Source organism: Varanus komodoensis, unplaced genomic scaffold (assembly GCF_004798865.1).
Source record: "Varanus komodoensis strain SLA01 unplaced genomic scaffold, ASM479886v1 scaffold6_2, whole genome shotgun sequence".
Taxonomy (NCBI): domain Eukaryota; kingdom Metazoa; phylum Chordata; class Lepidosauria; order Squamata; family Varanidae; genus Varanus; species Varanus komodoensis.
Window position 1 is genome coordinate 8,636,143 of NW_025336346.1, and position 17,477 is coordinate 8,653,619.

General features: G+C 35.9%; 2 protein-coding genes across 2 annotated transcripts in view; one reads left to right on the plus strand and one right to left on the minus strand.

The window, feature by feature from the left end:
* The window catches only part of LOC123034300 (centromere protein P), a 213,830-nt gene that overhangs the window by 161,962 nt on the left and 34,391 nt on the right, over positions 1-17,477 (minus strand). The window lies entirely within an intron of this gene.
* OGN (osteoglycin) lies at positions 1,210-17,364 on the plus strand. Its single transcript, XM_044451548.1, has 7 exons — positions 1,210-1,300; positions 1,866-2,130; positions 7,365-7,455; positions 11,086-11,244; positions 12,973-13,175; positions 13,780-13,875; positions 15,001-17,364. Exons 2-7 carry the CDS (start codon positions 1,924-1,926, stop codon positions 15,172-15,174), a joined length of 930 nt encoding a protein of 309 aa, XP_044307483.1. The 5' UTR covers positions 1,210-1,300; positions 1,866-1,923; the 3' UTR covers positions 15,175-17,364.

The window sequence follows — 17,477 nt, forward strand, 5'->3', positions numbered from 1 at the left end:
ACCAATGTGGAATAACTAATCCTTCCCCTCTCTACTTTATCCTCACAACATTCTTATTAAGCAGGTTAGGCTGAGACAATGATGAGCCCAGTCATACTGTGAGTTTCACAGCCAAGTGGGGACTTGAGCCTGGCTCTTGCCTGTACTGGTCCAAAACAATGCCACATTGGCTCTAACTATGTGCAATGAATTCATTTTTGCAGTTGCAAGAATTATTCTCTAACTGCACAATAAATTCAGGGGAAACACTTATGTTCAAGAGAGCTCAAGTTGCAAAATGAAGAACTATAAGCACAGATTGTAAACTAGCAGATGTACTAAACCAAAGCATCCAACTCCAACTGAGACAGGCTTCCAGAACAAACAGCTGGTTTCTGAACTTTGGCTTTTGTGGGCGCAATAAACATTCTACAACAGCATAGCTTTTGGCTTAAGAAAAGAAACACCTCCAAAGTAAAATATTCTCAACTGAACTCCTATCAGCAAATCACAATGTAACTAATTGCAGTCCAACATTAAATACTGTTTTACATCTAAGTCCTATTTGTCTTCACTGTTCATGTATGAAACAATAAAAATTTTGAAGAGGTGTGAAATATTGGAAACCTATCTTCTATCAGGTTATAAATCTCTACAATCTTTAATGAAATGCCTCCATATGCAAACCTGCTTTTGCCACCAGTTCCATTTTCAATGAATGCACATCACAGTGTTTTCTATAATGAGCTATTAAAGTTGGAATGCTAGTCAGCCTTCCAAAAGCTAGAAGGAGTTAACTCTAACATTGCTGAAGAAAGAGCTCAAGATAGTCAACAGAAATAGCTATGTTTAAAGGAATATACTGCAAATGTAAACCTTTACTTTCTCTGTGGGTATCTTGAGTCACAACCTTTCACTGCACAAAAAAGTGGAATGCGTATGTTTCATCTAAAACGGAAGTCAGCTTCTTTGTTTCCCATTAAACGCTACACTAAATGAAAAGCACATGACTTTGCTTAAGCCTTTATTGCATGAAACTGCAGCTGGTCCAGTAAAAGCTTTGAACGATAAGAACAACTTGATCAACATATTAAGCTGGATCTGTTCCAGTATTAGTTAAGAAAGAGTAAATTACCATTGTTTTGTATATAAGATTGCATGCTGACACAGCCCTCTTTATGCTGCAGAAAGTGCTTTGGAGGGCTGTCTATTTCTATAGTAGCATCACTAAAAATAATTCATATCATTTTCTGGCCATTTGGAATTAATGCACAGAAAGCTATACTGAAATCATCACACAAGATCTCAATCAGCAAAAACGGTAGGTATTGCTTTCCAAAAAATTATCTTAATATATATATTATTTTCAGTTACCATGAAGCTAATTGTTTTAAGTTACCATAAAGGTATTTTGATTATATGACATCTAGATTAGATATGCAACTGTAGTGTTTTTCTCCAAAGTATATGCATGGTATTTTTTCTATTTAAAATGTATTTTTATTTCTTTGTACCACATTTCAAAGCCTAATTTGCTCTGCAAAACAGTTCCTTAAGACAATGCAAAATATTTTCACTCTGGGGCTGGACTCAGCCCTGTTCCTTTTTTTAACTATTTCTTTACTACAGATGCCAGATCTCAAATACTATTTTGCAAACATTTCTATGCAGCACTCAAACTTACAAAAGATACCATGAAATAATATGAAGCTATTCTTGAGCTTTCGGCTACACTGTATATTACCAACTTTTCAAACAATAAAAGTATTTATATAAAGAACACTAAGAGTTAAATCATTTTCCATGTTCTTGAGCATTAGAAAGGCGCTGCCAATAGTCTTCTAGGCTTTAAATATTGTTTTGACAGATTGCTTTTTTATTTCCAGTCACAAAGAAATCTTTCTCCCTAGTTCTTCCAGCTCAATATAAGTCAGATCTCTTGAAATGAAGACTTTGCAGAAGTTTAGTCTCTTCATCAGTTTTTTAATGCCCTTGGTGAAGTTAGCACCACCTAATCAACAAAACTCAGACCCGTTTTATGAGCATGACTTGACCATAACTGCTGAAGATGCAGTATTCAAGGAAATCTATGAAGATACATTATTTAAAGAAGATTATGATGACAATCTGCAGGATGCAGTAGAAAATAAGGTAGTTTATAAGTTCTATTTTACTTTTTCCATTATCACTATATGAACTAGCATCTATGCATGTATGCATGTTAATAAAAGCAATTAAAATAAAGAAAATGCAAAATTATATAAAAAGAAAGGTATGAAGTTACACTATTGCTTTATTTTGACATGCTTTGTTTCTTTATCCTAATGCAAATCTTCATAGCAGCATGTACCATGACACACCATGTTGCCCACAAGCAATGGGCATCAGACTAAGCTTGCCTTAGTGCATTACTATATGGGCTGTATCCAATGTTAGTCTAACATAAGACCTATTCATTTCAATGGGTCTACTCTAAATATTTTATTAATTTACAGCATTTCTATCCTGCTCTTCAGCCAAGAAAGGCTCCCCTCAGCAGCTTATATAGCTGTATAATTCAATGCCTGACCTCAGGCATACAATCTAAGATACAACTCTAAATAAAAAGGGACTGGATGAGGCGGGGGGAAGAGGGAACAAAAATGAAAAACTCAGGTACACAGACATCATTTCTGAGTTTGTTTCAGTGTTCTTTCAGGCAGGAAAGAGCAAAACAAGCTCCCTCTAACTATTCTTTCTCTGGCCAATGCATAGGCTTAGGCTGGTCTTCCCCTTGGCATGACGCTTATTCTGGAAGGCAATGGGTACAGCCTCCCAGAGCTTTTAGTTCTCTGGCTGAAGGATGAGGTCAACGTCAGCCATCCCAGAGATCTTCAGTTGGAGCTGTGAGTTCCTTCTGGCAGAAAGGGATAAAGCAACCTTCCTGCAACTGCTCCCTCTGTCTTCCCCTTGCTATGATATTTGTCTTAAGAAGCAAGGGTGCAGCCACCTAGTGGCCCATGATTCACTAATACAGAACACAAACCTATTATTGCTTTTCTTACCAAACCACATTTTTCAATGATTTATCATACAATCATAAATAGCAATTTCTTCATTTATATACAAAAAGTCCAGTATGGTCTGTTGATTAGAAACATATTGACCCATCCTGGAGATCTGTTCCCAAGAATTTCGCAGCCTTGGCAAGTCATAGGTTTAGCCCCAGATCTGTAGAACACAATTCAGAGAGGCCTACCCTTTGAGGGCAAGTATAATAAACACAGGGCACTTTGCACATGGTATATCCTTCATTATACAAATGATAAACAACAATACTTCTGTAATGTCTATTTATTTAGATGGAAACACAGCACTGTATAATCAGCAAGGCTTATTAATTCCCTCTGTGTTTAATATGAAAATAAACAGTACATTAACACTGTGTTCCACCATACAGTAGCCAATTAACAGTGTTTATACTGCTATTGTCCAGATTGCAATGCAGCCCCCACACATAAATAACAACTAAATTATAGTGCTCTGGGTGTTCCTGCAATAATCAGAGAAATTATTAATGGGAAAATGTGGTTTAAATTTTCAACTGTTGCAAGGGGTGGCAATTTAATCATTACATATATGCATATACATGAAGATCTTAACTGTTTGTTCCTTAAGGTAGACTATTTACTATTTTAAAGCTATTCACCTAAGAGAGAAAGTGGAATTTTACTGTTTTGTATCAGTAGATAGCATTCCAATAAGATAATAAGCTTCAATTTGTATTGAAATTGAATGTAATCTGTTGTATTGCAGGATTAACAAAGGGTTTAAAAAGAGCAACAAATGGTTAAAGTGAACTCACTAGTGAGAGGTGCTTTAAGCACAACTGGACAGAGGTGATGATTGAAGAATATTCAATAAATAGGGATTAGTAGTTTGTTCTTTCATAATACTGGATTGTATACAGGATAACTCATTCAGAATTTAATGTTCAAATATCCCATGATATCTGATTTTGAATTACACACACACACACTTTCCTTACACCTCACGTATACATGGAGGATTTTATGTTTATATTAATATACATGTGTAATACAGAGGCAGCAATATCCAAACATAATGGCAGACTACTTTCCTTGAGAAGACGTGACGTATACTTGTATTAAAGGCTAAGTATAGCAGCAAAGTTTTTCCCAGTTTATTATCAAAATTAAGACAAGCCACGCTTGTGGGCTCTACCCAGGATGGTGACCCTGGAAGCCAGCAAATCTTATCGACCATTGTTCTGCAGCACGCTTATGTTATTATAAGTAGAATTCTATTTGTCTTTGGAGTAACGTAAAGAACGACCTAATCCAGGATTCTGTTGTCACAGTGGCTAGCCAGATACCTAGGGGAAGCACACAAGCAGAACATAAATGCAACAGAATGCTCCCACTCATGCTCCCAGGCAATTGGTATGGAGAGGCATGTTGCCTCACACAGTGGAGGTAATACACAGCCATCATGATTAATCACCATTGACAGCCTTCGCCATGAATTTGCTTAACCTCCTTTAAACGCCATTCAAGTTGGATTTTTAGAGGCAATTTTCAGAGTTTAATGATGCAAAGTGCAAAGCTTTTTTTTCATCTCTTCAAAATCTCCCACCATTAAGCTTCACTAGATCATTCTGGATTCTGTGAGATAGATCAATAGATAGATAGATGAAATAGAAAGGAAAAGTCAGCCTAATTAACTTGGTGCCATCTACAAACTTTACCGCTTATTCTGAAAACATTAAGAAGCCCTAGTTCCTAAACAGTTCTTTGGGGACTCTACTATTTACATGCTCCATAGCAAAATCAAACTTTTATTTTACTTTCTGTTTTTTTTGCTCTTTAATTATATATCCCTAAATGCTAGGTTTGCTCAGAAGACTTTGGTGAAGGCTTGTCAAAAGCCTTTTCAAAATTCTGGTAAACAAATGACTGCTGGGTTACCTAAATCCAAATGTTTGACAACACTCTCAAAAATTCTAAAAATCTACTGCGGAAGGCCATGATGGTTTTATCCACCATCTTATCCTTCAGTGTGCTTGAGATATATTTAATAACTTTTGGATCCAATATAGCCAGAACAGATATTAAGTGATCTGGCCTATAATTTCATTAAAAACTGATGTTCCATTATCCAGCCCTCTGGTAAAATGGCCCATTTTAGGACAAGTTACATATTTTTGTTAGAGGAGCTATAATTTCATACTTGAGTCCTTTATGAACTCTTAGATGGATACCAGCTGGAACCAATTATTTGTTTGCTTTCAGTATGTCAGTATTGTCAACTTCATGCAATCACCACTGTTGGGTTCCTCAAAATCTTCTTTGCCTCTTTTATTTTCTGCTTGCCATTCTTGTGTGCACATTTGTATTCTTTTTTTTCTCCATCACCAATATCTGGGCAATGACTTCATCTCAGGAAATAAAGTCATGCCAGGATTTCCTGCACCACAGCTGACAATAGGCGTGGGAAAATCCCAGTAGTATCACTGCTGTCCAAAAAAGGTTCACATCTACATTTGCTTTGCATGTAGAAGGGCTCAGGTTGAATCTCTGACATGTTTTGTAAAAGAAGCATTTGTTAACAGCTGTAATTCCACCCCAAGCCCTAGAGAGCTACTGCCAGACACAGTACAACATACTTACAAGTAGGTGAAACAGACCAATGGTTTAAAGCAGTTCAAGGTCATATTTATTCAAGGCACGACATGCTCCTGTTTCTAACTAAACAAAGCTAGGACAGAGGCAAGAATGGATAGGACATATTACTGTTCCCAAAAGGATACATACCCACTATGCTAGAGGCTAATATAAATATTTATAATATAAATGGATATTAAAATGATTTGTAAATAGCTTTCATTCATCAAATATCTGAAATCATGAGGCATCACAAAAGAGTTTCAGTTGCTGAAAGATTTGTCTAAATATGTAAATAAATTAGGAATGCAAACAAGTGGACTTCCTTCTCTTTTTAATTATATGTAGAACATACTTAATAATATTTTAATGATATTTGATATGAGAGCAGACATGCTTCTAAGTACTTTGGAAGCCTCTCTTCCTGTTTCCAAAACAATGAGAGAAAAGTATGGTTAACTATACACAAGCTCAGGAGTCTACAAGGTGGCATCTGTGAGCCCATGCAATCATATCTATTAATATACATACATGGATTTGTACAAAATGCTTTTTAACATACATACATGGCTTTCTACAAATTCACATAACTTTCTAGCGATTATACATAGGCTTCAACAAAAGCAAACCAAATATCCAAGTCCATTTGAAGTCAGTGTCTATCTGTCACCTGTTCATACAATGAAAGTGCTGTAAAGTCCTCAATCCTTGCATTATAGGATGAATGTGTTTATCTTTCAGTATCAATCCTTTCAGCTATGAAAAGGGAGAAGAAAATCTATTTCCTCTTCCACTTGCTAATATCCATAAAGCAAGTAAATAATTTAAAAGTGGTAATCATCACTGAATATTAAAGACTATTCCAATACAAAATTTATCTGTGTAATAACTGCTTCCTGAAAAGAAGCAAATACTGGACATTGCCAAGCTAAATATTTAGATGTATTAGTTGTACTGCACAATCAGCAATTGGTTGAATTAAACAATCCCCTTACTAAAAAGACATTCAGTGTCTAATAGAGGTGAAACAAATGTTTACTGAATAACATGAAGCCTAGTGTCTATAGCTGTGACAGAAAGAAGCCAAAGTGGCGAGCCAAGATTATGCATTGTGTGGTTGTGCATATAGCAACTCTCATACGCAATCATTTGTTAAGTTGCATCAGCACCACAGTTTTGGTTTCTTAGAACATTTTTCCCATAGTGATTTTCACCATATCACATCTCTAATTAGACTGAATGTTCCCTAAAACTCAGGATTCTAAACCATAGTTTGATCCTGATTATAGAGAACATCCAAACCACAACTTCACAGTTCAAATTTCACAGCAAACTGTGGTTTGACAAACCAGTTAGTCTTGCCTTAATCAGGGACACTCCACATGTTTTCCTGAACCAAAAAACTACAGGTAGTCTCAGAATGTAACATCTGAACCAGCCCACTTCCCCAATTACTGTGAAGCAGTATTTTGTAACTCTTTCCATTTGTTTGTTATTTGTGCATATTTTGTGCAATATGTCACATGAAAAGTTACCCTATCCAGTAGGCATTGCTGAATATTAGTTTACAAATGAGTTTTCTATACAGTTTCCAACACACTAAAAATACTTCCAGACAAATGCTTTTATTGACTTGTAAAGGATTTACCACAACTATAATTGAATATTACTTATTAATACCTGCTGTTACTGTATGTGTTTTTATAACTTCCAATGTAAAAGGAAAACAATGGTATGCACCTATTCCATGAAAATGAACTGCAAGTACAGAAAGATGAAGAAGGACCTAGTGGGGGATCAACAAATTATACAGGTAAGATTGTACTACATTACAATATTAAGGTTCAGATAAATAAATAGTTCCCAAGGAAGGCATTATATGCACCAACAGCAGTTCCATTGTTTTTGGCATCCATTCACTATTACTAATAAAGTTAGGAAATGGAAAATTCCCAATCTCATGTCACTCCAAGTCAGTAACTCTCCAAAAATATTTGCAAGTCTGTATAAACAGTTTTTAAAGCTTCAACAAGAACTGCTGCAATATCTAAATTAAGAATATTCAATCTTTGTTAAGATAAACACCACTACTTAACAGTTTCCATAGAACCAGTAGTTGATAGGGCACACAAGACTTTGCTTCAGAATTATAGTATATGATTTCTATAATTTCATTTGCTTTGAATATAACTGAAAAAAATTGCACCCTTAAAACTTGAAATATGTCATATCAAATTCTATGCATCCCACAAGTCATGTATTGCCCACCTCTGCTTAGAAGAAAGGGTAAGGAGAATTAATTGTAAAAATATGAGTAACTGCATTAAGTGAAACAAAGAAGTAGAACTGGTTTAAAAGTTATAAGCTTTTCCTGTGGAAAACTGAATCATATATGTCAGGGTATCAGATGGGGTAAAAATACCCAAAATAAATAAATAAAATATCGGGAAAAGAGAATTCAGAACTATGATAACTACACACTTTTGGTGGCAGGGAAAGAACATAAAATGTTGGGAGCTCACCAAAGAGTGTGAAGATGGCCATTTCCCAATATGGTTGCTTCAGAGGTCAAGGACAGCAAATGCTTTCACTATTTACCTGTATTACCTAAAGCAGCTGTACCTCTGGGAATACAATTACTGGGCCCACTCCATTGTCACAAACTCTAGTTCCCAAATCACTTCCATTAAGACATTATCCTATCTATGGGACACTTTCTCAGTATGAGCTTTTACTTTTATCTTCTACAGAACGTAAGAGTCTGTACACAGGTAAACCATTCTGTCATGACTGAAAAGGGCATTTTTGTTACTGCTAGAGTACTCTCCCAGGCTAGGAAAGACATAGTGCTTTAGAAAACCGCACTATTTTACTTTAGAAAAACCACACTATTTTACTTTAGAAAACCGCACTATTTCTGTCTTAAAAATACCCAAATAAGTGTAAGCTGAAAAATGAGGGATTAAAAAAAAAAAAAAGAAAAAATAGTGTTAAAAGCATAGAAATAGTGATTTTCCAAGTGTGCTCAAATAATACAATCAAATAATCATTTCAGTTTGTGTGAGGAAAGCTGGCCAATTATGGGTGATTGGCCTAAAACAATTGGTCTCTCTTCTTCAACAAAGCTGAATTTAAGAAATATTACTACTTCATGTCAAAGTAGAATAATGACAAATGAGCTTCCTTATTCCTGATAAATCACCCCTCAGAGAAATTAGACACTTTTTATGAAGATAGCATAAGCAATACTCTTAGTAAGAAAGCATTTAATCATTACCTGAAATTAAAATAATTTAACTGAATAATACATGTAAGTAATCTGGTCATATGTGGCATGAAAGCATAACAAATAATTAACACAGGTATGTGTGAGCAGTAAAACTAGCAGGTTTTATAAACTTACTGTTGTGACTACATAAACTTCCATCAGTTTACAAAAATAATCCAACTGTCTTTTCTAATGAAAAAGAACAACTTTATCTCAGTTGATTTCTCTTTATTCTAGCAAATGTAGCAAACTATAAAATTGGAACTCATGTGTGAGAGCACTGAACCCACAAGCTTGGATCCAAACTTTCTGTGAACAGTACTGCAATGCATGGGACATTGTCAGTGGAAAATTTTTCATCAATCCTTTCTTCCAATTGCAGTTTCCTCTACCCCCTGAAAAGCTGCTCTGGAAGGCCAGAAGACACTCTAGAACAAGATAAAAGGAAGTTCTGTAGATTGCAGGAGAGGAGAACTAATGAAAATCACTTTCCCACCAATTCCTCCAGTGGGATCTGTTGGACTGTAGCCCCTTCTGCAAACAGAGGGAATGCTTCTATTTGCAGAAATTACTCTGTGGTTCCTACACTGTATGTTTTAAACATCTTTTCCTATCTGTTCTTTCTACCAGCATATGGAAAATATTACTCTCTATCGTTATTTCTATCATTATAGAGGAGTGAAACAAAGAAGGGAGACTTGTGGCCACCTGAAAGAGAAATTTACATGGGCAGGCCCTACAACTAATTCAGTGGCAACTCTGTCCCCACATCTATTCAGTCAACACTATTACAGGACCTAGAAGCATTCGCCTTAGCAGCTCATTTGTCCACTCACCCCCTACACGATATGACATTCCATTGACTACATATGTTAATGCACAGAAACAAGCCTATTCTCAAAATGTACCCTTCAGAAACTAGCAGGAAGACCATTTCAATTTCACTGGATACTGATGATTCAGCTATCCTGAAAAATGACAATTTTTCAATCAAAGGACTTCATGTCTTGTTTTAAAGAAAAAAATGTGGCTTATACACCTAATAAAATGGGCTGTAGTCCACAAAACATTATGTCATGATATACATGCATTTTGAAAGGTGCCACAAGACACAGTATTACTACTGAAAATGTTTCAGAAACCCAGCATCCACATCAAGCTTAAGCTATTTAACATGGTGACATGCCCAAACTCATCTTCAGAAAGGCAACACTTCTTCAGCTTAAAAAGGGACATTTCTTTGCTAGAACGACTACACATTCTTCTCTGTATATAATCCCCCCTCCAGCAACAATCCTGAATCACCAAGTTTTGCACTGTTTATAGCAAAACTTTGTACATTATAAAAGCTATAACCCTATTTTGGGAACTTTTCCAAAGCTCCTGCTATTTGCAGTGATAAATACACTAAGAGAACAATCTGCGGCCCTATGCATAGTCTGGAGCCAAAGGCTAGACTGGATTCCAAGCTCCAAGATCGGCGCTAGTGCTCCAACCTTGTAGCTCAAAATGAGAACTACAATCCCCCAACTCTTCACACAATTAGAATGAAAGGAACCACACTCTAAAGCTGGGGAAGAATGCTCAGAGGGAGTGAAAGGGGCAGGTAGGAGGAGGAGCCTGAGCAGCCAGGACACAAGGTATACTGAAGCCATTCCAACCTCCCTACCTCCACCCCTTCTGGCATGCTATCAGTAAAGAAAAAGCAGGGCAGGAAAAGTGCAGTGACAATGGTACCACCACTGCTATATCTGTTTTATACTGGATGAGTTTGGAGCCTCCAAGTTTGCAAGCTCATGCTCATCTCAAATGGATTGCATTCTTAAAATGTTATCAAAGTTAACTGTTAGCTTGATCACTTATTTATGTATATTCACTGTGTTTTCATTTAACTCAGCATTTCAAGATTACTGTTACATTAGAGTAACATTAATAGAAAGATCTATTTGGATACAAGAGATGAATTAAATCCTACAAATTATCAGAGTAGAATTTAAAGGACTTGCTTATAGAATGGAGCTGCCAGAAAGCTTCATATGTAGTCTGTAACAAGAAGAATACAGTGGTTAATGTCTACATTCAAGACATTCAAAACCCCCAAAATGTTTTGCCACCTGGATTGAGTCCTTCTTTCTAACTTCTACTTATTTATAAAACCAAGTGATATATTTTCAGATTTGGCTACTTGTTTGGTGTGTACTTGTTTAAGTGGCTCGGTTTATTGTGAAGAAACACAAATTCAAAGCATCCCAGCTCTACCAAAGGGAACAGGATATGTTTATGCACGTTTCAACAAAATCAAGAAGGTCAAAGTCTCTGATTTTTCAGAAATTCGTAAGTATATATTTAGAACTATACCTTTCTTAACTAGAATACGATGAAAGTCTAGACAAAGAATTGAAAATATTCTTGAGTTATCATTTAATTGCCTATATTTTTAGACGCACACTGTACTAGGGCTCAGAAATTCCATGGAAGCTTTTATCTTGAACCTGAGCACTTGATCACTACCAGTAACACTACTGAGCTCCTCTGCAACTAAGTGGAACCTAGTCTTAACTCATTCTGGGCTGGGCTGGGCTGGGCTAAAGCCAACCTCAAACAGGAATGTTACTGTCCTATCATTATACAGTGATTCCGTTGGGTCAACACCAAATCTGGAAACAGATCACTACAAACGGCTTAACATTAGAAGCAGACTGTTATAACACCAGTGTGACAACAGTCTTACTCAGAGACTCAAAGTATGTGTGCAGTGCTACAGTAAAACTTCATTTTGTGTGCCAACCTGTAAGGATAATATTGCCATCATAGTACTTTAAAAACAGCACAGAAAAATTGTTTAACAGAAAGCCCAGAAATAAAAATGGATAAATTTCTCATTTTCTTAAATTTTTAATGTCTTCAAGCACAAGTCAGTTCTGTCCAGTTTCTATATTAATTTGCAATGAAAATGTGTTCACATTTTATATCTAATTTGTTCTAGTATAAGCACATTTAGCCAGCACTTTCCCTCAATATATGGCTTTTTGTATTCACTTTTCTGTAATGTATGCAATTGTGTACATTTTTCTAGTTTTTGCATTTTGTATGCATCCTTTGATGAAAGAACTTGTAAAATTTGGATACATGAGAAAATCAAAGTATCATAGCATTAGTGTTCACATATTAGTCTCAGAAGTGCAAATTAGATTGATTTGTATTAAAATGTAATCCAAACAGTTTGCCACACATCCTACCTGTGAGCTTACCCACTTCTGAGGGCAGATGAAAGTAAAAGGAAAGGATGGAAACTTTTCAAGGGAACCAAAAATCAAGCAGACTCATTCATGTGCGATTCAACAGCATGCACTTATTAGGAAATGTGGTATACTTGTGGTCCTGCCTGTGGACATTCACATGTCACCATTAGTTAGATCTACTCAGCTGCGGGCAAACAGGATTTGGGATAGAAGGAAAATGGTTTTATTCCTTCCCCACTACTGACATTAACTGCCTGAAGCCTTAAGAACTACATGCCCCCTGCCCATATAACTCTTAAGGTGTTGGGTTAGAGTCAACCTTTTGCTACAATCCCACTTATCCCTTCTAAATTGAACCACTGAAAAGCAAGAGATGCTTGAAACCCTACATTATGTATAATTACAAAACGTTATTTTTTAAAAAATAATGGGCAACCAGTGGAAAACATAAGACTAGGCATTCAGGGGCCACAGAGGTCACCAGGGGCCACAAAGCACTGGCAACTAGAAATGAAAAAGGAAGGAAGAGAATGGTTTGGCCTGCTTGAGCCCTTCATTGCCTACAGCAGAGGTCACCAAGCTTTTCAGGCACGCGGGGTCATTTGTCATTTTTCCTGTAAGTTCCTCCCCTGCACAATGCTGTGCTTACCGCTGCCACCTCTTCCTCCTTGCCATGTTTCTCTTTCCCTGTCACCATTCTTTCTTCCCCATAAATTGCTTACCACAACACTACATTTAGTTCCTCCTCTTCCTCTGACCTGTGCACAATTTCTTTCTTCCACAACACTTATCTTTCTTTTTATCTTTCTTATCTTTTAAGCCTTAGTAAGAAGAATTGATTTGACTGGAAATGCAATTCAAGAAATTGAAGATGGCTCCTTTGCAAAGCTTCTATTACTAGAAGAACTTTCACTTGCTGATAATTTCCTTGTTAAACTTCCAGTTTTGCCTCCCAAGCTAACGTTATTTAATGCAAACAATAACAAAATTAAAAGCAGAGGAATTAAAGCAAATGCTTTCAAGGTAATAGAGTCTATTATTCAATAGTTAGGGTTGTGTCCAATGTTGTTCTTGGTAGTGTAACATGTACCATTGGTGGACTGAATTTCCCCATCAACTGCAGTTGGAGGACCTCCAGGAAAGATTTTTTGGGTGGGGTGGGGTATGGGAGGTATACAGGGGACTGAAAGGGAGGAGGGAGAAGTTAAATAAGTCCACTCATTTAACTTAGTGAGCATAAACATTTGCAGCATTCACCAACAGTAGTTCACCATCTCACTCCTCCCAGCACAAAAACAAGCAAGCAAACAAAAACTAAACAAAAGCTTGCACAACACTCTACAAACTTTACCAATAAAGTACACAAGGTTTCCAAGTTTCTACAGCATCTAGCACATTAGTGTTGGCCTAATTTAAATGCTGAAGCACAGCACTCAAGGAAATAATTTCCTTAATAAAAATCAGTAAATGTGGATTAAACAATAATTTGTTTTTCTTAATATGTGCCTCAGTTTAGAAAGTGGTAAATATATTTTATTGCGTTGACGTCTGCCTCTATGAAGAGATTCTGAGCAGTTAGTGTAATAAAAAACAAATTTCTCTTCCCCACCTTTTCTCCTCCTCACAGAAGCTGACCAATCTCTCCTATCTCTACCTGGCAAAAAATGCACTGGACTCCGTTCCTCTTAACTTGCCAGAGAGCCTGCGTATTCTGCATCTTCAGGTCTCAAAACACTTTGTTCCTGTACAAACTTTAGTACTGTGAATTATTGTATTTAAAAACATTTATTCTGATATTCAAAACGCTTACTTCTCATTCACTATCGCACCCATGTTGCTGTCATACAAAAATTCTGATTGTCAAGATACATTGTACATAAGATGAATACAAATAGAAAGTTATCATAATGTTTTACTTTATTTCTGTATGAAGTTCACAATAAAGGAAAGCCATCACACATCAGTAGCAACTTGTACATGAAGAATCTTGCAAAATTATATGCAGTCTTCAATTCAGATCACTGCCTAAGCCCTAGTGGAAAGGTTACAACAGCACTGTACTTATTAGCGATGAAGACAAACAACAAGATCCCAAAATCCAGGAAAAGTTCAGATGAACCAAGAATTTCCTTGAGGTAGATGTGAAATTTTACAGGTTGGGCAAGGCAGTGCCTTGGAATCACAAGCAAGAGATTGCAATCCTATGAATACTTACCAGGAAGTAAGTTCTCTTGAGCACAGTCAGACTTCAAAGTAAGTCTGTTAACTTGCTTTCCCCATAGTTACTCAAAAATCTGTTTACTCTGAGAAGATTATAGTAGAAAAACCCAGAAAGCAAAAAAAGACCAACAATGACTTCTGTGTGTTTTCTAATTTGTTGTTAGCATTGTGTAATAAAAGTGTAAACTACCTTGGCAAAAAGTTGGTTATAAACACAATAAACAAAGTGTTGCTTTACCCAGCAAACTCAGTCAAGTGAAAGATCAAGTGACTTTGCTCAGCAAGGAACCTGTATTTCCAATAATTACAGATTCTTATGAATAGCCACCTAACTATAGGAACTCCCATCTGTAATCTGTAGGAATCTGCTGTTTTATTTAATATAGCAAATTGTCTCAGTTAGGATCAACACAGTAGAATTGATGATGTACAGCAAGAGCAACTAAAGAGCCAGACTTTAATGAAAGATGTTTGGAAACACACCTATAAAATGTTGCAGAATATATTCTTGTAGTACTCTATGGAAAAGTGAATTGATGCTATTGAACAAAGCAAATCATTGAACTAATGCATCTGTTAATTAGTTCTGGATATTCAGATTTTTCAAATTCACTATTTTGATTTGCAGAACAACAACATAACCAGCATCACAGATGAAACCTTCTGCAAAAAAAATAATCAGACCCGTCATGTTCGTCAGCGCATGGATGAGATAAGAATGGAAGGCAACCCAGTCATCTTGGGAAAGTATCCCAATGCGTATATGTGCTTGAAAACATTGCCTATAGGTTCATACTTTTAATTACTAACAAAATTGAAAGGGTAAATAACAGGTAAAGGTACCTTTATATCGCTGTTTAAATATGTCTTTTCATGTTAATATCTTCCCACATGTATTCAACAGTGTAAGCAGTTATAATGTACTTAGTTCTACCTTAACTGGGTGATGCTGCACCTTCTGGTTCAATAAGCCTGAGCCTTTTTTATTTCTAAAACTCAAATATGAAAGCAGCAATGTATTGCTTATTCAAACGGAACCAATCCATTTTTCAAATGAATAACGGCAACATTTTGTTGTACTTTAACACCGCAGTGTTAAGACTTCATGGATAATGGTTAGCCAATTCAGACAAAAGGAGCTTCTTTCTCAGAAGGTCAACAGTGTAACTTGATATGATGTAGGAAGCAAATAGTGCATTATATGCAGGGAGAGCCAGAATTTGAAGGAGTAGAACTTATCTTCTGAATAGAAGGGCAAAAAATAAAAAGAATGTGGAGATTAAAAAGTTACATGAGGTAGAAGGGGCAACAAAGGCTTCAGTTCAGAATGGGTACTGAAGCAGTAATCCAGATTGTATGAATCAAGAAGTACCATTTTCTGGTACTTAAGGATATATGATCTTGACATTTATAAGGGGGTCATTGTGGAAATAATTTCTTCTGTATATTCAACCTCTGATTATGCTGAGCAAAGCTTTATATGTGACATCAAAACCTGTGACATATAGGTTAATCATGGATTAGATTGCAGGTAGACTAATTGTAGATTAACTGGGGGTTGTTTTAGCTCACAATTAACCTATAATATCTGGGTTTGGATGTCATGTCAGAACCCCTGATCAGAGGTTGAACATGCAAAAGGATCACAGATTGTGCCTAGAATGTGCCATGGCAAATCATTGGTTAATCAACCTAGGAACTGCTACCTTTATGGGAGATCTGGATCAAAGTGTTCAAAAGTTTATTTTCCAACACATTACATGAACATTAGAAAAGTGCTAAAGATAACTAGAGGTATTTTAATTCTTAAGAACTAAGAACAGAAGAGGAAAACATCACTTTATGCTACAATGGGGAAGATTCATCTTAAACATTAGGGATAAACAATCCTACCTAGGGAAGTTGTAGAATTTTTGTCAGAGGTTTACATAAAATAAAATAGATTGGCCCATGTTCATATGGTTTAGGTATAAGATGCCTTACTGAGATGCTGGACAATTAATTTTGCAGTCTCTTGCAAGGTCTCTTGCAAATTCTATCACAATAAAATATCAACATATATCAATGTACATTATACAAGTGTATAATATACATAAGCACAAGTTCTTCTGATATAAATGCTTACAGTTAAATACTAAGATTAGGTGCCTGTGAATAAAAATGTTGCCAAATTTTTAACTTAAAAATCCAACTTATCAAACCTTACAACTTCAAACGAGATACAGCAGTTTGTTAGACTCTGTTGTTTAGACTACCTCCTGGAAGCAGTTAACCCTGATATGAATAATCCTGAAAAATATTGATAATTTACAATTCTTAACATTTTTCAAATTCAAGTATTATACTTAGAGCTAGAAAACAGATTCATCCATTTGGATAACATTAAATGCATTCCTATAATTGCAAGTGATCACAAGGCAACAGACATTTCTAAACCCTACTGAATCCATTGGAACTTGCCTCCAAAGAACCATGCATAGCATTCTACAATAAGAATAAGCAACATTTGTGAAATATTTATTCTCTTTAGACTATCACCCTGCTCTAACCGCTGCATGACTGTTTCAAGGTTGTGAAATCTTGGTTGGAATCAGCCCAGGTTGAACCCTTCTCTCAAAACAGGTATCAGCTTGGCAGATTTCAGTACAATGCTCAAATAGTGTGCGCATGTGTGATATGTCAGTTGAAGGCTTCATTGGAAGTACTTTATCAATAACTTCTGATTTGCACTCACTCTCATTCTTTGCATATTTTTGGTAAGGACAGATATATTATCTTCTGATTTAATTATTCACTGGCATTAAAGACTATATTACAGCTATTAAACTCTGCTGTAACTATGCTATTTTAACTATATTATGTATCACACCTCAGTTACATGATGAATTTATGTGATGTGAAACATTTAGAGATTTCTGATTGATTTTAGTTTGTGTTTCTTTCCTAATGTCTCAAACTCTAAATGTCTAATAAAACAAATCACCAAAAAAACAAAAAGACCTGGCTCTTGCTATTTCATTTGAAATAACCTGGCTAGCCAAGATAATTAAGACTAATCCCAAATTGTTTCTCCATGTCAATATAAATAGCAACTTTTTGTCCAGG